The sequence below is a fragment of the Camelina sativa genome, chromosome 5 (genome assembly GCF_000633955.1).
Source record: "Camelina sativa cultivar DH55 chromosome 5, Cs, whole genome shotgun sequence".
Lineage (NCBI taxonomy): Eukaryota > Viridiplantae > Streptophyta > Magnoliopsida > Brassicales > Brassicaceae > Camelina > Camelina sativa.
The window spans coordinates 6,554,825-6,577,584 of NC_025689.1; the positions used below are offsets into that span (position 1 = coordinate 6,554,825).

Here is a 22,760-nt window from a genome sequence, read left to right on the forward strand (position 1 = left end):
TTAACGCCTGTACCGATGTCGTTTAAAGTTGAAGTACAAATGCAGAATCCCATTCTCGAACGTGTTTTTGTAGCCTTTCTTGTGAGATTTATCCCATTCTTTATTCACGACCCGGAACGCAATGTCTTCATAAGGCGGACCAGCTTCGAACCGGATTATACAAGTTTCAGAGCTTGTCCCATCTTTTTCTATAACACAAGTGGGAACCTTAGTCTTGTCTACTAAATCCGGGTAGAAGATGTTAAACTTGTACCCTTGAACAAATTTTGGAGGCGGGTTGTCGTGATCATAGTGTGTTTGGTTATACTTATTCCACTCGTAACCCGTGTGAACTCGGTTGAAATACTTGGGTTTTCTTGGCCGGTACTTGTCATCCCACTTGTAGACCTTGGAGTCAAGGTTCACTTCAGCATTAAGGCCAAATAAAACATCACCTTCCTCCGTTGCTCCCATTCTTTTCATTGCCTTAGGCTCCAAGTTATCTTCCACTTGTGATGAATTTGAGTCCATTGCTTCTCTAAGCCGCTTCCTCTGTTTCTAGTAGGGTTTTGTCTTCATCAGGATCGATTGCTTCTTGATCACTATCATCATCTTGAATGAGTTCTGGTGAAAACGAACCAGCCTCTTCTAGTGAGAATGTTTCATCATCATCTGAAAGATTCATGTTGTTTACATCCTCCTCCTCATTTTCTTCCACCACATCTGAAAGTTTCTTGAGGCGATGTTTATGTCTCCTGAGTATCTCAGCGTTTATTTCCTTCAAGCAAGCCTTTGCCTTGTATATACTGAGACGTTCAAGAACCGCTTCCCAATACTCTACTACTTTGGCTGCTCCACAACGCAGCTGTGATTCAATGTCAAACTGCAGTTTTACAAGCTCCGCGTGAGTCTTCCCATCAAGAAGTTCTCTCACATCAGCTTCAACACCAGCGTGTAGTCCTCTTTCTTGAGCAGCAAGCAATTCCTCTTCTCTAACTCTAGCTCGATCAAGGGCATCCTTTTTACGAGCTTCAGCTAACTCCCAATCGCATATCACGCTAAGAGCCTCCCAATATTGTACCCGTGTTGGAGTTGCTCGATCCCAATCCATGTACATTTTGATATCATCAAGAAGCTCTTCCAAATCTTTAATATCAAGTCCCTTGAAAACCATGTAAGGTTCACTAAGCTCGATATTCACATCATCTGAATCATCCACGTACTTGTAGAGGACGTCGATTGGCTTCGCTCGACCTTGATCTAATCTAATCGCTGACCTCGCCTTGCTCTGATAGAAATTGAACTTTTCTTCTTTCTTCTTCCAATCTTGAAACTCAACTCAAGCACGTTCTCTAGCCAATAATGCCATATCTTCCTCATGTCGAGCTTTCTCCACTGCACTCTCTTCTCTCCTATTTTTAACCTTCTCAACCTCTGCCAAATTCTCCCTAAGTCTTCTCCTCTCAGCTTTAGCAGAGAACTCATCCAGAGATGCTCCATGGTAAACATCTTTTTCAATCTTCTTCCGCCACACGAATGTCTCGGTGAGATTCGAATCACCAGAAGGGTTTGAATCATTGGAATAACCTGACACTGACCACGTCTTAAGTTTCTTTGATGCTTTTACTGCCTTGTTCAGAGCTCTTTTGGCCATATACTCCTTTATTTCTTCCAAGGAGGAATCATCGGATTCGTCTCTTCGTCTGTTCTTACTCTTGCCATGAGAACCCATAATTTTATAGATGGAGACGGTGGTGAAGGCGGTCGAAACTTCTCCTCTCCGATAAATAATGGATCGAGTATTGGATTTTGTGATTGAAACTGATTTCAGAATATATATCGATCGGATCGTGTTTTGCTCGAGCAGCCGAGCCAACACCTAAGAAAAAGTTTAACCTGGGTAACAAAAATTGAAAAGGGTATTTAATTTCCAAATTAATGTACTTTCGTATTTTATAAGATAAATACCTATTCCGACGTAATTTCCTTTTTACATGTAACTTTCCCCATTACGTATATTCAATAATATATCTCTTCTAATTGCATACAAATAAATTATAAAATAAAAAATAAATTACGTAATTATATATGTTAGATTTAAGTCGGTGTTGGAATCGATCTCATTGACAAAAGTAATCAGGGACTAAACAAAGATATGGCCAATGTTCAATCTAAACAAAGATTGAGCATTATGTTGAAGTACATTTTGTGTTCAACATTTGAAATCTAACTTATTTAAAAAATTATTTACATAATTAATTCCAAAAAAATTGCACAAAAAATGATAAGTAAAATATGAAAATCAAAATCTATTATCTTCATAATATACAAAAATTGGAAATTTTTTTTTTCTTAAATATCTCTACTAAATTGATTTATATTTCCTAAACCAATTTTGGTTTATACTTACATAATCTTTACATTTAACAATATGTTCCTAAAATATCTCTAAAATACTTTGTTCTTCCTTTAAAATAAAAATATCTCAATTTTTCTATAAAAAAATTAACAATCTAATATTCTAGATAATCTATTAAAGTTATATAAAGTTATATGGTATGTGCGATATCCAGGTTCAGGTAGCTCATTGAGTATGTCAAGACTATCGAACTGGAGGTTCGTCCCCTGCCATAATTAACAATTAATTAACTCAGGTAAACACTCAAAGAAAATACGGAGTAAAGAGATTAGGTTTTTAAATATTTACCTTTGACATATTAAACTTATGGACCCCAATCTTAGCATATAAGATGAGAAGGGGGAGTTCATCATCGTAATTATATTCTCTAAAACTGATAGGCGCAACTCCAACAAATCCAAAGCGTTTTGGTATCTTCATATGATCATTTTCGAACCCCTCATTACAAATTAGGGTTTTTTTAATACGAAAATTAGAATTAGGGTTACAGCTTGGTGAATCAAAACGACCTAATTAAAGAGATAAAAGAAGATGAGAGATGATTACATTATTAGATTTCCACACTTCTTCCCAATACGCGACTTCTGCCTGGTACTGCTTTTCCTCTTCTGCCTTGTACCGCTTTTCCTCCTCGTCACTCTCTGTACCCATTCTTTGTCGTAATATTTCTCAACTTTTGCTCAGTGGATGGAACCAAGCGCGGGTTTTGTCAACAACTTAGCCAAACATGGCATCATGCCCTGCCTTATATACATCCCGATCCAAAATTTCAAATCATGATTTTGGTGAATTTTGTGGAAGAATTTTGGAAATTTTGGATTTTGAGAGATTTAATTTAGAAAAATACTTTTATTCATATCCTCCTTTTCAACCAATCAGAATATTATATATAATATTTCTTTTAAATAATAAATTAAAATTAAATTAATTCAAATGAGTTTTTAGAATTTATTTATATAGAATATAAATAGAAAAAGGAAAAATACAGTAGTTTAGTTTGTTTTCGCCGGGCCAAACGCCGAGCAGTTTAACGCCTGTACCGATGTCGTTTAAAGTTGAAGTACAAATGCAGAATCCCATTCTCGAACGTGTTTTTGTAACCTTTCTTGTGAGATTTATCCCATTCTTTATTCACGACCCGAAACGCAATGTCTTCATAAGGCGGACCAGCTTCGAACCGGATTATACAAGTTTCAGAGCTTGTCCCATCTTTTTCTATAACACAAGTGGGAACCTTAGTCTTGTCTACTAAATCCGGGTAGAAGATGTTAAACTTGTACCCTTGAACAAATTTTGGAGGCGGGTTGTCGTGATCATAATGTGTTTGGTTATACTTATTCCACTCGTAACCCGTGTGAACTCGGTTGAAATACTTGGGTTTTCTTGGCCGGTACTTGTCATCCCACTTGTATACCTTGGAATCAAGGTTCACTTCAGCATTAGAGCCAAATAAAACATCACCTTCCCCCGGTTCTCCCATTCTTTTCATTGCCTTAAGCTCCAAGTTATCTTCCACTTGTGATGAATTTGAGTCCATAGCTTCTCTAAGCCGCTTCCTCTGTTCCTCCAACACAACCATCCGTGCCATTTCTAGTAGGGTTTTGTCTCCATCAGGATCGATTGCTTCTTGATCACTATCATCACCCTGAATGAGCTCTGGTGAAAACGAACCAGCCTCTTCTAGTGAGAATGTTTCTTCATCATCTGAAAGATTCATGCCGTTTACACCATCATCCTTTTCTTCCACCACATCTGAAAGTTTCTCGAGGCGATGTAGATGTCTGCTGAGTATCTTAGCGTTTATTTCCTTCAAGCAAGCCTTTGCCTTGTATATACTGATACGTTCAAGAACCGCTTCCCAATACTCTACTACTTTGGCTGCTCCACAACGCAGCTGTGATTCAATGTCAAACTGCAGTTGTACAAGCTCCGCGTGAGTCTTCCCATCAAGAAGTTCTCTCACATCAGCTTCAACACCAGCGTGTAGTCCTCTTTCTTGAGCAGCAAGCAATTCCTCTTCTCTAACTCTAGCTCGATCAAGGGCATCCTTTTTACGAGCTTCAGCTAACTCCCAATCGCATATCACGCTAAGAGCCTCCCAATACTGTACTCGTGTTGGAGTTGCTCGATCCCAATCCATGTACATTTTGATATCATCACGAAGCTCTTCCAAATCTTTGATATCAAGTCCCTTGAAAACCATGTAAGGTTCACTAAGCTCGATATTCACATCATCTGAATCATCCACGTACTTGTAAAGGACGTCGATTGGCTTCGCTCGACCTTGATCTAATCTAATCGCTGACCTCGCCTTGCTCTGATAGAAATTGAACTTTTCCTCTTTCTTCTTCCAATCTTGAAACTCAGCTCGAGCACGTTCTCTAGCCAGTAATGCCATATCTTCCTCATGTCGAGCTTTCTCCACTGCACTCTCTTCTCTCCTATTCTTAACCTTCTCAACCTCTGCAAGATTCCCCCTACGTCTTCTCCTCTCAGCTTTAACAGAGAATTCATCCAGAGATGCTCCATGGTAAACATCTTTTGCAATCTTCTTCCGCCACACGAATGTCTCAGTGAGGTTTGAATCACCAAAAGGGTTTGAATCATTGGAATAACCTGACACTGACCACGTCTTAAGTTTCTTTGATGCTCTTACTGCCTTCTTCAGAGCTCTTTTGGCCATATACTCCTTTATTTCTTCCAAGGAGGAATCATCGGATTCGTCTCTTCGTCTGTTCTTACTCTTACCATGAGAACCCATAATTGTATAGTTGGATACGACGATCTAAGATCAGTACGGCCGGGACGGTGGTGGAAACTTCTCCTCTCCGATGATAATGGATCGAGTATTGGATTTTGTGATTGAAACTGATTTCAGAATATGAGATATCGAATCGTGTTTTGCTCGAGCAGTCGAGCCTTTATACCTAAGAAAAAAAGTTTAACTTAGGAAATTAAATTAGGAAATTAATTTCCTATTATATTAATACATTTAAAAAATTTCCTTTTAGAGAGATCGAATGTGTATGAATTTTGTGGAATTTAGGAGATTTAAGTGAATTATTAGATTTTTCTTTTCTTTTTTTTAATATTTTTTAATAAAAAAAGGGAAAATCTTCAAATACATTTTGGTTTATGCCCTTTAAATTTTACTTATTTAATTTTTTTTTAACAACATTGACCCCTTAAACAATTTCATAAATAACAGAGAAACTCAAATACTAAATTTTCTTAAATTAACCAACGTTTGTTACATTTATTGTCATAAAATCTTAACAACATCTATACATTCCAATTTTTCTAAAAATAATTTTATCCATTAAAGTTTTAACCTATTAAATCTCCAAAACTATTTTTATGGATGATATAATCTCTCAAATTTAAATGATATACAATATATTTTCCATAACAAAAGTTTACAATCTCCATAATTATATTAACATTAATAAATTTCTTAAACCGAAAATCCAATTAAATGTCACATTAAATATATTGAAAATCCCCCATATAATTTGGTTTATTTTTTATTTTTTGAGGAATTACCAAAAAAATTAAAATTCTATTAATTGTCATAAACTATATATATTGACATGGAAAAATTATAAATTATAAAAATATGCTAATTTGGTAAAACAATTAACATAATTAAACTTGATAATAAAACTTATTTTGATTATTTTTTTTACGCAAAAACTTATTTTGATTTTGGTGAGACGGGTTGGCATTAATCCCATATATGGAGTTAAGTGGAATTGTTTTTTTAAACACTTTTAGATGTGTACTAGGAGATAAATGTATTACTAGACTATACATATACCACACATATTAAAAACTTGAAAACATTACAAAAATCGTATACTTTGAATACTTATATCAAATACATGTAAATTTTATATTTTTAAAGTTAATAAAACAATAATAAAATAACAAATAAATACAATATAAATTTAAAATTTTTAAAATTAAAAAATATTGTCCTGCGATGTAACGCGGATTAGTATTGAAGCAAAACCGATTAACTAGAGATACTGTATTATGTTCCGGAGGAGGAAGTATCTCATAATATTTAAATCGGTCTGTAAAGTATGGAAATCGCTCATGCATGGAATCTACACTCTTCCGCCATCTCTTCCTCAAAAGTTACTCCATTTCAACCTCTCGCCTTGGATCAATTAGCTACTAGAGAGCAAGAAATATGGTTAGATTGCACCGTAGTTCCTAGTATATTTTACTTTTGCATCATATTTCCTCTGGATATGAATTCAATTATGACGGCCATAAAGAGCTACTCCTACTGATTAGTTACTCATATCAAATGTGAGGTGTCTACCAGTAACCCAAATTATTTTTCACATTTGGTAAGCTCTAGATTCCAAAAATGAAGGCGTATGTCTTTGACACAGAAGTTCTGCAGCTTGATCCAACTTACCAGGAAACATGGGATGATATGATAATTAATGTAAGCTTATTCAATTAGTGTGAGGGAAAGGGAATTAAACCATTTTTCTGAGTCGAAGTTTTTAAAAAGCCTAAACACAAGGCAATTATAAATCTATTAAATTGACTAATCAAGCTTGTTCTATATATTACTTGTACTCATTGTTTGGCTATACAGTTTCTAGCAGAATCACTGGATGTCACCCATGATGCTGACTGGGTTATATCTCTTGGAAATTCTTTTGCAAAACAATAGATTGACACTCCGGATGATGACCATGCAGCACTTCTACAACGGTAAAACTATTGGATTTTCATTTTGTTCTAGTCTCTAATAATGAAGTTGAAATATCTCTACTTCTTGTTGAGCACAAATATTTGGCTTGGATTGTTGATTTTTTATTCTGACATTAGCAGCATGCCTTGATTAACATTGCTTTCTGGATTTTTTTTTTTTTTTTTTTTTCAATGCTTTCTGGATTTTTTAAGTTGTGATTTTCTGATTCCTTTTTGCCATACCTGTAATGAAATTTGTAATATACATTCTTTCTGGTCTCTGTATGCTTCATTTCAGGGTGTCATATTTCTTTGAACCGATTTCCAGGATGCCTCGATCTATTGATCCATATGAAGTTTTCAACAGAATAGTCTCATCAGTTTGTGCTCATTTTAACAGGGGATGAGATTTGTGTTATATTTTCTTTTGTATAAGTTCTGGTGTGTCATCGGCTGATTGAGCATTATGTTGTGATATGTCGTGTAGCTTGTAGCAGCCTTAAACAGTTGCACTGCAGCTATCTGTGACAAAATCAAGTAATCTGAAAGACTAAACGTGTGCAAAAAGGCAAAGAGACGATACTTATTGTGTTGCAGATTCTTTTCAAAATATCTAATGTTGTAGTTATTTTCTTTTGTTTCTCTCATATTATAATGTTTTGTAACTTTCTATATATATATATATATATTAAATATATTGACAATTAGTGACCATTTATATTCTACGGTAATTTCATGATTGGGTGATTTTTGGGATTCTTACAATTTTCTTATTCAAATGTTACGAAGAAAAATAAATACATCTTGTTTCAAAAAAAAAAAGAAGAATCTTGATATTTAAGGCATTTGAGTTTCAAGTATCTATATATTTTTGAAGTACATTTCGTGTTCTACCTTTGAAGTCTAACTTATTTATATAATTAATCCCAAAAAAATGCATAAAAAATAATAAGTAAAATATGGAAATCAAAACCTATTATCTTCCTAATATACAAAAATCAAAAAAAATTATTTTTCTTAAATATCTCTACTAAATTGATTTCTATTTCCTACACCAATTTTGGTTTTATACTTACACAATCTTTACATTTAACAATATATTCCTAAAATATCTCTAAAATACTTTTTTTCTTCCTTTAAAATTAAAATATCTCAATTTTTCTAAAAATAAATAAACAGTCTAATATTCTATATAATCGATTTCAAATTTATTAATTAAAAATTATAATTTTTATAATTTTTTTATACTTAAAGCAAATAGAATTCCAAATTAAAATTATAATTTTTATATACTTAAAGCAAATTCTAAATGAAAATGATAATTTTTATATACTTAAAGCAAATACAATAAAAAATATCTCACTGTCATTATTTAAAACTAAAAAAAATTTATAACTTTATATTTTATCCAACATAATTTTTTGTTAGTTATAGAAAATCTGGAAAAAACATAATCTCACGCTGTATAGCGGATTAAAATCTAGATAAAAGAATTAAGTAATTACTCAAAAAATTATTGTCATAATGGGCCCTGACCTACACATTTTAATATTACACACTCTATCAATATTAAAATATTGGACATACCTAAATAAATCGATTAAATTATGATTATGTAAAAAACCAAGTTATCATACGATATACCGCAGATTAAATCATAAAATTAAAAATTAAAACACAATTATACAATATTAAACTCTAATAGTAAATTGAGCGAAGTGGATCATCCAAATCTGTTGAGGACACATTCTTCTTTCAGAGATGGTAATAGCTGGTGGATTGTGACACCTTATATGTCGTGTGGCTCCTGCTTCAGCTATTTTTGTTGCGGGAGATTCTAAAAGCTCTTGTTCATCTTCATAAACTAGGGCACATCCATAGAAATCTTAAGGTACTTTAATACCAATTCACTTTAGGCTGGAAATGTTTTAGTTGACTCAAAAGGAAGTGTTAAGCTTAGTGATTGTGAAGTTTCAACACACATGTTTGGTGGTGTACAAAGGATGAATAATTTTGTTAGAAACATTATGATCAGCTAAATACCCTCTTACAGCAACCTTTTGAGAGCTGTACTTTTTTAGTCCAAAAAAAAATACAAGATTTTGAGAAATTTAAGTGAGTTTTTAGATATTTTTTTGTGTTTTCTTAAAAGAAATTTCTTTAGCAAACTTACTGTTTTTCTTTTATTTAATAAATTTTTTAGTTAGTTATTTTATTTTTCTCCTAAATTATTATTTTATATTATCATTTGAAATGAAAAATAGGCATAGACCTAAATATGATAAGATTGTAAATATTATGGCATGCATGTAGTTAGTTTTTTAATTTGCAATGTAACAAAGAAGTTAACTTTGTGTATATTGAAATTATTTTATTATTTTTATATTTTTATTTATTTTATTTTTTATAATTTTGTAAAATATATTCACTAATATTTTTAATAATTATAAACAAATAATACATACTTCAACATCTACCACAAAATGTCACTAGTCAGTAATTTTGATAAGATTAATCAATCATATTTTTACAGCGATTCATTACATCAAACTGTTGTTTTTACCACATAATTTTTACTGCAAATTACATCAAATTATATTATTCTCTGCAACTCAACTTCAATAAATCATATTACCAATTAGAGCATAAATGTACTCACAAAATTACGTTGGTAAATATCTCATTATTGCTAACTGTTTACAAATAACGAGGAGATAACCAAATAATGACTGTTTACAAATAAACGAGGAGATAACCAAAACGATTTTCGAATATGGTAGAACAAAAATCATGATCTTAATCCCCACTAGGCGAATCCTCTACACATTACAAAGAATATTTTGTTCATCCTCCATACACCAATATTGATCATCATCCTAATTATGTCACTACTCCCATTGTTATCATATTTCATTGTACGTTTTAACCATAAGAGAAATTAATCAAGTATTATATAGGTGATTTGATGATTTATTGAAAATTTATATTGCTTTTGAAAAAAAAAAAAAAGGAACAGAGTGATTCAGAGAGCACCGCTAAATAATTGGGCCAATAATGTGAGCATTCTTATCAATCTAAATAATTAAACAATAGAACAAGTGAATGATCCAAAAGCAACGGGCTTAAGAACCCGCTATTTTACCCGACCCGTCTTGTCGGGTATGGGTCCATTGTTTTTTTTCATATTGGTTTCATATATTTGTTTTCTTCCCCAAAACTTTTTCCTTTTAACATTCAAGTCCCTCCTCTCCGAGAAGAGGCGACGCTAAATTTCGCTCTTTCTTCTTACCTTTCTCGGTCGGAATCTTCTCCGTCGCCAAAATTATTAATCGATCACAACGGTGGAAGTTTTGGTATATTCCAAAATTCTGGGGTTTTGAATCAGGTGGAGGAGTTGATCGATTTTTGAATGGCTTCTTCAAGTTTGGGGAGCTCAATCCCTGCACCAGGTAACACAAACTTTTTTATTTTCCCTGAATCTTTGATTTCGATTTATGTATCTGATCTCAATTGATTAGTGTATTGGTTGAAATTATTTGAATTGTGTAATTGGGTCAACATTGGTTTTGGCAAAGGCTATGTTTTTTTTTTTTTGATCAAGTCCTTTGATTAGGAAACTAAAATTTACATTTTGTTTATTTGTTGGCAGAGGCTGTTCAACTTCTGGTTTCGTCTCTAGCTGATGATTCCTCTGTGGTTAGAGAAGCTTCCATGGCTTCTCTTAGAGATATTGCCTCTCTGTATGTACTGTTTTATCTTTTTTTACTTCATTCACAAGACATGCATAGTATTGGGAGATCTCTGATACTGTAACTGTTGTGTGTGGCTTTTTTCCCCAGGAATCCGCTTCTGGTTCTTGATTGTTGTTATGCTGTGTCTCGTGGAGGACGAAGGGTAACGTTCTGTTTTCTTTGTTTTTTGGTCTCTTTTCATTGTCTTTTGTTTTCTTTTACTTGTGCGTAAATCTGTTGCTACTTGGTGTTGCAGCGGTTTGGTAACATGGCTGGGGTTTTTCAAGTAATGGCGTTTAGTGTTGGTGCGTTGGAGAAAGGGGAGAGTGATGCAGTTTTCATGGGGAAACTTGCTAAGATTGCTACAGCTGAGATAATATCTTCCAAGGTGTGTTGTGTTGTGTTGTGAAGGCTTCATCATTCTTAAATACTTCGTTTTTATACTCTGTATAGTTAGAGATTTACATAGTGCAGTTCGAACCGTAGATGGAATTTTTTGGAAAGTAGCTTGTTTGAAAGATGCATAGATGGTACTTTGTGGCTTTTCACTCTTGGATATTTCTGTTTCGATGTCTGTTTTCTTCCGTATACCATCTATGTGTCGTTTACTTGCTTGAAACTAAGAAGGTTTGTGCATTTTTCTTATGCGCTGGACACAAAGTGAATCATATATTCATATGTCTCTCACTCCTGTAGCAGAGTGTACCTAGAAATTTGACGAACAGAATTTAGGATTAGATGATTGAGAAATTCTCATCATACATAAGCAACGTAAACAGGGGACACTAACTGCAGTTCTTATAAACTTTCTCGCATTTGTTCGTATATGTTTCCTGATTATTGTAGCACCTTTTAATGGCTCATCATAACGTAGGAACTAAATGCTGATTGGCAAAGGCAAGCGTCAGGACTGCTTGTCTCAATTGGAACACATTTTCCTGATCTTGTAAGTCTTTTTTTTTTTCCCTCTTTGCTAATTTCATAGGGGAATTTTTGGACTTCTAGTTCCATGCGACTGTATATTCCTGAGTCGTTTCCTTTTACTATTAACAAAAGGTTGCTGTACAACATGACTGGTGGTCAGATACATTACAATCTGGATTTACTTTCTGCGCTCCACGTATATGTGGATCTAAGTTTAAAGAATGATCAGTATGCTGAAGTAGGTGGTTATCTTTGATAGATTGCATGGCAAAAAATGAGGAGCTGATGAAAAAACCATAGTAGAGACTTGTCATCTGTCAGCATGTTAATTTCTGAACTGAGGCATTTTAGATAGTGTCATGAATATAGTTGGTACATTGTCTCTCTACTGTCATTTTGGAGCTTCTTTCATTAGACGCTGGCCTTGATTTTCCTTCAGCAAGCTATTTGTTTTTTTTTCTTTCTATAAAGTCTTATTGCTCTTTATTGTAATTTTGATCCTTTTAAATTGATTGACAGATGATGGACGAAATATTTCTTCATCTGTCTGGTCCGGCCACAGCTGCGCCTGCTATGGTTCAAATTCTTGCTGACTTTGCCACATCTGATGGTTAATTTCTAACTCTCATCATCCGCGTCCCTTTTCTTTTTTGTTTCTCATCTTGAAAAGTTTATTGAAATTGCAGTTCTCTGATAGTTTGAATTTCTTTCATATTTCCTTTGAAGCTTTGCAGTTCACTCCACGCCTGAAAGATGTACTTTCAAGGGTGTCGCCTATTCTTGGGAATGTTAGGGACTTACACCGACCAATATTTGCAAATGGTACAGTGAAAATTTTGTAATCCGTTTTTTGTTTAGGGAGTGAAACTCTTTTATAGAAACTGCTACTTTGTGCCAAATTTTCCCCCTCATATGATAAGCTGGAATTTTTTTCCTGTACTTTGTGGTTAGTTGACTCTAATTTGGCCTAATAGAAGGGTCATCAGGTCAGAGTTTGTTTACTTGCTGAACCAATATGGCTATTTAGCTCACACTAACAGAAAAAGTGGGTTATTAACCTGTTGATCTGTGCATCTTCGCACTCTCTAAAATGGTGGAAGAGATGATCAACCCATATCATGCAATTTGCATGTGTGCTAATATCAAACACAAGGAAGAGCTTGTATAATTCAAATATCCCAGCTAGTATCTTGTACTATCTTATTTTTGCTTATTTTTTCTCATATATTAATCATCGAATTTTTTTCTAGCATTTAAGTGCTGGTCTCAGGCAGTGTGGCTATACATCACAGATCTTACATCAGATTCTCCGCTTGACAGTGATGTCATGTGAGACCACTTTCTTTGATCTGTTTGATTTCTGCTAGTTTTTGTGTTGAACGCACTCAAGTCAATGGCTTCATTTGATGCAGGTCATTTCTGAACTCTGTTTTTGAGCTTTTGTTGAGAGTTTGGGCAATTTCTCGAGATCATAAGGTGAGTCCCTTTCCCTTATCTCTTTTAGTATTATTCGCCACTTTAGGTTTTAATAGTATTGTGTGTTTCAGTTAAAATTGTTCAAGAGATTACCAGGGTAAGCATATGTTTCGTAAATGTTCACTGACTGTTATTTCATAACAAAGACAATGAAGAAAGGAAAGTTTGTTTTCTGTTTTTTTTTTTCCCCCAGTAAATTGTTTCTTTGATATTCAGAATGTAAGGAGATTAATCTCTGCAAGATTTGCTAGTTCTGGTTCTCCAGACGTGCCCTCGTGACTTTAAAATGTGCTGAGTTAGTTGCTTCTCTTCTGAATAAGGTACGAGTATCTACTGTAGAGGCTTTGGGTCAGATGGTCGGTCTTATCACGCGGACACAACTGAAATCAGCATTACCACGGCTTATTCCAGCAATACTTGAACTGTAAGTTTTGTTTTTCTTCTATTTTTCGTTCTATCTCAAGCTTTACTTCTCAAAGAGCCCAGTAAATTCGCTGTCTGCTTAATATATTTTTCCCACCAATTAAAGCTTTGGTAAGTGAGAAAGAAGTACCAAGCCATGGAATGGTTTCGTGTAAACTAGTGTTTATTTTTAGTTCTGAGTGTAGCATTTATTCATTCCTTTCATTTCAAATTTTAGGTATAAGAGAGACCATGACGATGCTCTTTTGGCAACATGTAGTCTTCACAATCTTTTAAATGCCTCATTACATTCCGAGTCTGGTCCTCCACTGCTTGAGTTTGAGGTATGGTGTTTCCATAATTTTTTTTTGCTAAGGTGCCTCATTATTTACAGTCATCTGGCACATTTTAAAAAAATGTGATGCGGTATTGGAAGGATAAAAATAGTTTGTTAGACAATGTGTCAGTAAAGCTTTGTTTCTTGTCAGGACCTCACAATTGTTCTGTCAACACTTCTTCCTGTGATCGGTGTCAATAATGAACGCAGAAGGTGCTCAGATATTTCAGTGGGACGAAAGGTAAGTCACTGATCGCTTTCATTCAATTTTAGTTTGCAAGGTAGGGGTGAGTGTGTGCTGTTAATGTATCAGGCCTCTCTCATTTTTTGAGCCTTCAGTTTGTGAGCGATGTATTAATCTTTTGCCTGTTCTTTATTACTTATGTTGCAGACATACAATGAAGTGCAGCGGTGTTTTCTGACTGTTGGCTTGGTTTACCCCGAGGATTTGTTTACATTTCTTCTTAACGTAAGGACATACTTTGTTTGATGGATATGGTTGTAGATATTATTTTTCTATGCAATGCGAAACAGTGACATTACCTAACACTTATATGAGACTTAAAAAAAATGATTGACGGATGGTTTCGTGTAAACTCATATTAGACTTAAGAACTATTTCTTGCCACACCGCTGTGTGATATTTTATACTGGCTTTTTTCGTTGAAATCCCTGTCTTCCTCGTATATTTTCACCAGAAATGTAAGTTGAAAGAAGACCCTTTGACGTTTGGTGCTCTTTGCATCTTGAAACATCTGCTTCCAAGGTGTAATTCTTAATCTTATATCAGTATAAATTTTAAATTTAGAGTTTATCTGCCATTCCAACTTAACGATATTGCATCGTGTTCGGAGGTTGTTTGAAGCCTGGCACTCAAAACGGACTCTTTTGGTCGATACTGCGAGCTCTTTGTTAGATGAGCAAAGTTTAGCTGTTCGAAAAGCCCTTTCAGAGGTACCAATCTGTCATATCTTTTTCTTAGTTACTACTAAAATATGCATGCTTTAGCATTGTTCTTCTGCTTTGATGACAGTTGATCGTGGTCATGGCTTCACACTGCTATCTGGCCGGTCCATCTGGGGAATTATTTGTTGAATACCTTGTCCGCCATTCTGCAATAGGAGAGAGTGAAAATCTGAAGGTAAGACCATATAACATAACACTTAACTTACAAAATAAGGTATGGTGCTCACCTGAACTGTGTGTGCCGTGGTATAACAAGGAAGGGGAAAAATAGTTTTTTCTTCACGAATAATATGATTACAATGGTCGGAAATAAAGAAGATCACTTCCGCAATTTAAATTAGAAACGGAAAAAGAAAATCAAAAACAAGGAGAAAAGTAGAAAAATTGAATGTTGTTTCTAGTTTCCCGATCCTTTGAGTTTGGACTGCTTTCTTTGTTGTTATTTATAGGGTAAGCAGCCTAAATATCTGTATGTATCCTCATGTTCGGCCGAGTGTTCCAAATGCAATGAAACATTAGTATATTTGTTGCCATTATCTGAGGCGCTTTTTTTCTGGTGCTTATTAGGGTTTTCATCCACGCAGCTAAAGTTCTTAAAAAAAGTTTAGTGACTTGTTGGCTTTATTTAAGAAAAAATCGAGAAAAGTGTTAGGGTTGACTCCTGGGTGTTGCTGTTAGTAATAACGGAACATGGTTGTTATCTTGCTCCAAGTTGTGTTATTGAGTTTTCTTATTTACTTGCTCCAAGTTGTGGAGTCTTCTAAAAACTGTATACAAGGAGCACATAACTTGAACAAGTTTGAAGTATGACTGTCTCTGTTACTTCTATGTTTTTTCTAGAAGTTCATGTGATCTACAAATCTTTCTCTTAGGCAAAAGGGGAACCAATTAGTCCAGCACAGCTAAGAGCAGTTTGTGGAAAAGGTCTTCTGCTCTTGACCGTAACAATCCCAGAGATGGAGGTGCGATTTGTATTTTATTATAGAACTATCCTATTATAGCTTTCAGATTTTAATGCTAAAATGTATATGAATTGCAGTACATTCTTTGGCCTTTCCTACTGAAAATGATTATCCCTAAGGTTTACACCGGCGCTGTTGCATCAGTAAGATCTTTCATTTGTTGCCTAGATTTTTTCCTTTCAGAGATTGGACCTGAGTTAACAGTACTATTGATATAATTTGATAGGTCTGTAGATGCATATCTGAACTGTGTCGACGTAGATCTTCAACCACCCCCATGTTGATCGAGTGTAAAGCTCGTGCTGATATTCCTAGCCCTGAGGTAAATTTGTTTTTACGCCCTTTCATATGATCTATAAGTTTTGTCATGTACGGCAAGATCTTAAAATTAAAAACACATATGCACATATATTATAATCGCAGGAGTTGTTTACCCGTTTGGTGGTTCTTTTGCACAACCCTCTGGCTAAAGACCAGTTAGCATCCCAAATTTTGACGGTAAGTTTGTGTCAGTAATTTCACAACTATTGTTATAGACTCACATTCTATGTCCCATAATTCCATAATGTATTCCTATTTTTATAGCTTAATTTTATTTAATTACTCTGTTGTTACTTCCTTCAGGTCCTTGGCTATCTGTCCCCTCTTTTCCCAAAAAACATTAGCATGTTTTGGCAAGATGAGGTACACTGTTGTTTTGGCAAGATACTCTGATTGTTTTTTTTTTTTTTAATATTATTTCTGGATTTCCTAGTATATTTTACTTTTGCATTACATTCCCTCTAGATATGACTTCAATTATGACGGCTATTTAGAGCTACTGAATGTTGTTGCTTTTTCTTAGTTACTCATATTAAATGTGACTTGTTACCAGTAACCCTAATTATTTTTCACATTTGGTAAGCTCTAGATTCCAAAAATGAAGGCGTATGTCTTTGACACAGAAGATCTGCAGCTTGATCCAACTTACCAGGAAACATGGGATGATATGATAATTAATGTAAGCTTATTCAACTAGTGTGAAGAGAATAAACACATTTTTCTGAGCTGAAGTTTCTTTAAAGCCTAAACACAAGGCAATTATAAATCTATTAAATTAACTAATCAAGCTTGTTCTATATATTACTTGTAATCATTGTTCTGCTATACAGTTTCTAGCAGAATCACTGGATGTCACCCAGGATGTTGACTGGGTTATATCTCTTGGAAATTCTTTTGCAAAACAATACATTCTTTACAGTCCGGATGATGACCATGCAGCACTTCTACACCGGTAAAATTCTTGGATTTTCATTTTGTTCTGGTCACTAATGAAGTTGAAGTTAGTTGTTGCGCACAAATATTTGGCTTGGATTGGATTGTTGATGTTAATTTGACATCAGGCAGCATGTGGGTCAAATTGTCAATCTTCAGAATTAGAAAATGTATAATCTTAATCTTGATTGACATTGCTTTCTGGATTTTTTATGGGGTGATGTTCTGATTCGTTTTTACCATATTATCGAAGTTTATTAAAGACACTACAGTGCCTGTAATAAATTTTGTAATATACAAGCTTTCTGTACTCACTATCTGGCTGAAGAAGCTTGTTTTCCTTGTGCTTTAAGTGCTTATTTTCAGATTTTGATAGATGGCTGATAAGTTTTAATTTGTCTTTGAAAGCTGCACATAACTTTAGTTTATAGCAGACATCCGGTATTTATATTGATAATCGAGCGGAAAGCTGTGTCATAAACCTCTTCTGCTTTTATTTCAGGTGTATCGGAATACTTCTCCAGAAAGTTAATGATAGAGCGTATGTTCGTGACAAGATTGACTGGATGTACGAACAGGCTGACATTTCTATACCTGCAAATAGACTTGGTTTGGCGAAGGCCATGGGGCTGGTATTTTAAGTTTACCTATCTTTACATAGCTCAGATGTTGATTTTCACCCTATGTTAATATGCTACTTGAATGCGTAGGTTGCAGCTTCCCACTTGGACACTGTACTGGAAAAGCTGAAAATCATTGTAGATAATGTTGGGCAGAGTATTTTCCAAAGGTTTATCTTGCTTGACTTAATGAAATCATCGCCACATACACTTTCTTGATATGCCTTTATATCCGTCACTCATTGTCAAACCTATTAGTATGTCTTTCTCTTTTAATTTACCTATATATCATCACAAATTTTCTACTAGTGGAAGGTTGTATCTTAAAGGTTGCACATTTAAAGCTGTAGTTGCACAAGCAGGAAATGTTTGGTCATATTGTTATTAGCTCCTTTATTAGTCATATTGTTTCTTCCAGGCATTCTAGAGTTGGTCACGTTTACCACATGTTTGTAAAATTTATGACATAAAACTGACTTAACGTTCTCGTGTTTATTCTAGGATCTTATCTCTCTTCTCTGAGAGCTATAAAACAGAAAACAGCGATGATATACATGCTGCTTTGGCTTTGATGTATGGATATGCTGCAAAATATGCTCCCTCATCGGTTATTGAGGCCAGAATAGATGCACTTGTCGTATGTTTTTAAATCTTCATTCTTCCATCCTGCTTCTTTTTCTATTAACTGTTATAAACTTACGCGCCAGATTGAATTTGTGTCATGCTAGGAAATCCCATATAATGAAATTAAAATATTTATGAAGAACTTTGAAATCAGAGTAGTTTTCTGTGGCCAGACAGTGATTTATATCGAATTGTAGTGACCATGTTACTGTTTCTGCACCACTTTTACATTCAGATTCCAATTTCATAATCAGATTTTTTTTGCATGTACCGCAGGGCACAAATATGCTTTCGCGCCTTCTTCATGTGCGGCAACAAACTGCAAAACAAGCTGTTATAACTGCTATTGATTTATTAGGTTGGTACAGCATTGAAATATAAGTGATGGAGTCATTCTTACGATGACTGAGCGGTTTCTTTCCTCTCTTTGTGTTTTCTATTACGTTACACCGCCCCATGTGGTAGGGGTATAATGTTTGGGACATCTTGAGAGTGTATAGGATCCTGATCTCTTGCGTCTTTGTGTGAAGGTCGTGCTGTCATAAATGCTGCAGAAAGTGGCGCTACATTCCCATTGAAAAGAAGAGATCAGATGCTTGATTATATATTGACTTTGATGGGCCGAGATGAAAATGAAGGTTTTGCAGAATCTAGTCTTGAAGTTCTACACACTCAGGTAGGGTAATCTATGCAAGAATCTGTACCATGTGGCATTTCTTTCAAACAAGCAGATACAATTTCTCTTTCTAATAAATCTTGTTCAGGCACTCGCTCTGAATGCATGCACAACACTGGTCTCTGTGGAACCGAAGCTGACCATTGAAACTCGAAATCGTGTCATGAAGGTGATTCTCGTTTACACCGAGTATAAAAAGGAAAGATGATGCTAGTGCTTTATGTTTTGTATCTATATTTTCTCTTGAATTTATGCGTGTTTTCTCGGACAGGCTACACTGGGATTCTTTGCGTTGCCTAATGATCCATCTGATGTCATCAGTCCCCTTATAGACAATCTTGTGACTCTCTTGTGTGCCATCCTCCTTACAAGGTATTTTACTTGACAAGTTATATTTGCAAATCTATTATGAGGCTGCAGCTTCTCTGAATTTTTTGGTAAGTTGCAAGTCATTTTTGTTGACCAAAAAAAAAAACCAAGGTTCTAAGTCATTTTTTGAATCTGTTTATCATTTCCATTGATGAAATACTTTCTGTAAAACAGAAGTCTTCAGTGGAATCGTTTTCATAATATACAATTTCAGTTCTTAATCATTTCTGTTTAATTACCTTGCATAACATACATGTTACTGATGTTAGATTAGATTCAGTGATTTTGGTAGTAGCTTTGCAATAATCTCTAATACCGAGTCCTACTACAAGTGCATGGTACCTTTTTATCCGCTTATTCAGTGATTTCTGTGCATGATCTAGTGGAGAGGATGGAAGAAGTCGAGCGGAGCAGCTTTTACATCTGCTTAGACAGCTTGATCAATATGTTTCTTCGCCCATTGATTATCAAAGAAAAAGAGGTTGCGTGGCAGTTCATGAAATGCTTCTAAAGTTTCGTAAGCTTTGTGTGGGTGGCTATTGTGCACTTGGTTGTTCTGGGGATTGCCCACATAGAAAGTATGCAGACCGCAGTATGCAGGGGAATTTTTCAAATCTACCATGTATGAAGATATTTCTAAACAAATTTTTAAATTTTAGTCCATGCATAATGATAAGCTAATTAGTTTCCTTTGTTTGACATATAGCGGTATTTTTATTTCCTGACCGCGAGGTATTGTGTTTGGGAGATAGGGTCATAACCTATCTCCCACGCTGTGCTGACACAAATTCTGAAGTTCGAAAAATTTCTGCACAGGTATTTGATTAGTAATTATTTGATCAATTTTCATAGAATGATGGGTGATCATTTTATCTGAGTGTGACTTTGGTAGTTTCTAATGGTTCCTCCTACTATTGTTGTTGTTAGATTCTTGACCAGTTCTTCAGCATTTCCCTTTCCCTTCCCAAAGCGGCACTCTCAAGCGGGCTAGATTCTGAAGAATCCTATAAAGCCCTGTCTTCCCTTGAGGATGTCATTGCCATTTTGAAAAGGGTAAGCANTATTTGCAAATCTATTATGAGGCTGCAGCTTCTCTGAATTTTTTGGTAAGTTGCAAGTCATTTTTGTTGACCAAAAAAAAACAAGGTTGTAAGTCATTTGTTTGATCTGTTTATCATTTCCATTGATGAAATACTTTCTGTAAAACAGAAGTCTTCAGTGGAATCGTTTTCATAATATACAATTTCAGTTTTTAATCATTTATTCAAAGTGCTATCCATTACTAATTTCAAGTTGATTTTCTCTTATAAGTTCATGTGATCTGTTTAATTACCTTGCATAACATACATATTACTGATGTTAGATTAGATTCAGTGATTCTGGTTGTAGCTTTGCAATAATCTCTTATACCGAGTCCTACTACAAGTGCATGGTACCTTTTTATCCGCTTATTCAGTGATATCTGTGCATGATCTAGTGGAGAGGATGGAAGAAGTCGAGCGGAGCAGCTTTTACATCTGCTTAGACAGCTTGATCAATATGTTTCTTCGCCCATTGATTATCAAAGAAAAAGAGGTTGCGTGGCAGTTCATGAAATGCTTCTAAAGTTTCGTAAGCTTTGTGTGGGTGGCTATTGTGCACTTGGTTGTTCTGGGGATTGCCCACATAGAAAGTATGCAGACCGCAGTATGCAGGGGAATTTTTCAAATCTACCATGTATGAAGATATTTCTAAACAAATTTTTAAATTTTAGTCCATGCATAATGATAAGCTAATTAGTTTCCTTTGTTTGACATATAGCGGTATTTTTATTTCCTGACCGCGAGGTATTGTGTTTGGGAGATAGGGTCATAACCTACCTCCCACGCTGTGCTGACACAAATTCTGAAGTTCGAAAAATTTCTGCACAGGTATTTGATTAGTAATTATTTGATCAATTTTATCTGAGTGTGACTTTAGTAGTTTCTAATGGTTCTTCCTACTATTGTTGTTGTTAGATTCTTGACCAGTTCTTCAGCATTTCCCTTTCCCTTCCCAAAGCGGCACTCTCAAGCGGGCTAGATTCTGAAGAATCCTATAAAGCCCTGTCTTCCCTTGAGGATGTCATTGCCATTTTGAAAAGGGTAAGCATTTTTTGGTTAGGTTTAGAGTTTTGTCTTTCTTTTGTATGCTTCATTTTCAGGGTGTCATATTTCTTTGAACCGACTTTCAGGATGCCTCTATTGATCCATCTGAAGTTTTCAACAGAATAGTCTCATCAATTTGTGCTCTTTTAACAGGGAATGAGGTTTGTTTTATTTTCTCTTTTGTATAAGTTCTGGTGTCATTGGATGGTTGAGCATTATGTTGTGATATGTCATGTAGCTTGTAGCAGCCTTAAACAGTTGTACTGCAGCTATCTGTGACAAAATCAGGCAATCTGCTGAGGGAGCCATTCAAGCGGTTACTGAGTTTGTTTCAAGAAGAGGGAGTCAGCTTAGCGACAATGATATATCAAGGTACATCAAAGCTTCTTATCATCGACAAGCTATAGTTCCATATTACATTATTATCTGATAACCTTGTTCCCCTTTCTTCTTTTGGCAGGACGACCCAGTCTTTGCTCTCGGCAGCAGTTCATATAACTGATAAGAATTTACGTGTTGAAGCCATTGGAGCTGTATCCTTTACTTAATTCTGTTAGAAAATTCAATTTGCATGTAAATGTGTTACTGCTGTAATATAAAACTCACTAGCATTTATCTCGTATGCTCTTGGTATATTACTGCTTACCTTAATCACATGAAGATCTCTACACTGGCAGAGAACACGCAACCATCTATTGTGTTTAATGAAGTGTTGGCTACTGCTGGAAGGGACATCGTGACGAAGGATATAACTAGGATGCGTGGTGGCTGGCCAATGCAAGATGTATTTTTTGTAAGTACCATTCTCTACAAGAACTATGTTATAATATGAGATTATCCTCATAGATGATGTTATTTTATATTCTTTTCTTTCATGTTCATATCATCTTGTACGAAAATCTTGACACAATTTTGGGAATAAATTGTCTGATTCAAAGATGAGGCCTCTCATTGTCAATTATATTTTGATGCAGGCTTTCTCTCAACATACGGAACTTTCAGTTCTGTTTATGGAACACTTAATATCCATTCTCAATCGTAGTTCTTTAGTTAAAGGTGATTCACATAAGGGAGAGAATACTAGCTCTTCTACTGAAACACATGTTGAAGATGATATTCTCCAAGCTGCCATTTTTGCTCTCACTGCTTTTTTTAGGTATCGTTCATAAACCATCAATTTTA

General features: G+C 34.9%; 2 protein-coding genes and 1 pseudogene across 2 annotated transcripts in view; 1 reads left to right on the forward strand and 2 right to left on the reverse strand.

The window, feature by feature from the left end:
- On the reverse strand, positions 1 to 1,711 carry LOC104788951 (annotated as a pseudogene).
- On the reverse strand, positions 3,426 to 5,159 carry LOC104788952 (cactin-like). The gene has a single exon (XM_010514710.1). The coding sequence runs from the start codon at positions 5,157 to 5,159 to the stop codon at positions 3,426 to 3,428; it is 1,734 nt and encodes a 577-aa protein (XP_010513012.1).
- The window catches only part of LOC104785841 (protein SHOOT GRAVITROPISM 6), a gene marked incomplete in the record, with an annotated part of 16,474 nt that continues 4,054 nt past the window's right edge, over positions 10,341 to 22,760 (forward strand). The window contains 38 exon segments of the mRNA XM_010511131.1: positions 10,341 to 10,560; positions 10,761 to 10,851; positions 10,951 to 11,005; positions 11,099 to 11,230; positions 11,717 to 11,788; positions 12,286 to 12,376; positions 12,493 to 12,588; positions 13,017 to 13,095; positions 13,179 to 13,242; positions 13,563 to 13,666; positions 13,883 to 13,988; positions 14,133 to 14,222; positions 14,373 to 14,450; positions 14,680 to 14,747; positions 14,836 to 14,935; positions 15,015 to 15,122; positions 15,820 to 15,909; positions 15,987 to 16,052; positions 16,136 to 16,231; positions 16,333 to 16,407; positions 16,534 to 16,593; positions 16,820 to 16,909; positions 17,061 to 17,182; positions 17,666 to 17,795; positions 17,874 to 17,953; positions 18,285 to 18,420; positions 18,684 to 18,765; positions 18,938 to 19,083; positions 19,172 to 19,252; positions 19,355 to 19,455; positions 19,836 to 20,074; positions 20,159 to 20,268; positions 20,380 to 20,505; positions 21,665 to 21,739; positions 21,817 to 21,950; positions 22,039 to 22,111; positions 22,240 to 22,371; positions 22,553 to 22,734. Of these exon segments, the coding sequence (XP_010509433.1) occupies positions 10,521 to 10,560; positions 10,761 to 10,851; positions 10,951 to 11,005; positions 11,099 to 11,230; positions 11,717 to 11,788; positions 12,286 to 12,376; positions 12,493 to 12,588; positions 13,017 to 13,095; positions 13,179 to 13,242; positions 13,563 to 13,666; positions 13,883 to 13,988; positions 14,133 to 14,222; positions 14,373 to 14,450; positions 14,680 to 14,747; positions 14,836 to 14,935; positions 15,015 to 15,122; positions 15,820 to 15,909; positions 15,987 to 16,052; positions 16,136 to 16,231; positions 16,333 to 16,407; positions 16,534 to 16,593; positions 16,820 to 16,909; positions 17,061 to 17,182; positions 17,666 to 17,795; positions 17,874 to 17,953; positions 18,285 to 18,420; positions 18,684 to 18,765; positions 18,938 to 19,083; positions 19,172 to 19,252; positions 19,355 to 19,455; positions 19,836 to 20,074; positions 20,159 to 20,268; positions 20,380 to 20,505; positions 21,665 to 21,739; positions 21,817 to 21,950; positions 22,039 to 22,111; positions 22,240 to 22,371; positions 22,553 to 22,734 (3,800 nt within the window).

Excerpts from the sequence above, each read along its gene's own strand:
- LOC104788952 (XM_010514710.1), bottom strand. The coding sequence starts at position 5,159 with ATGGGTTCTCATGGTAAGAGTAAGAACAGACGAAGAGACGAATCCGAT.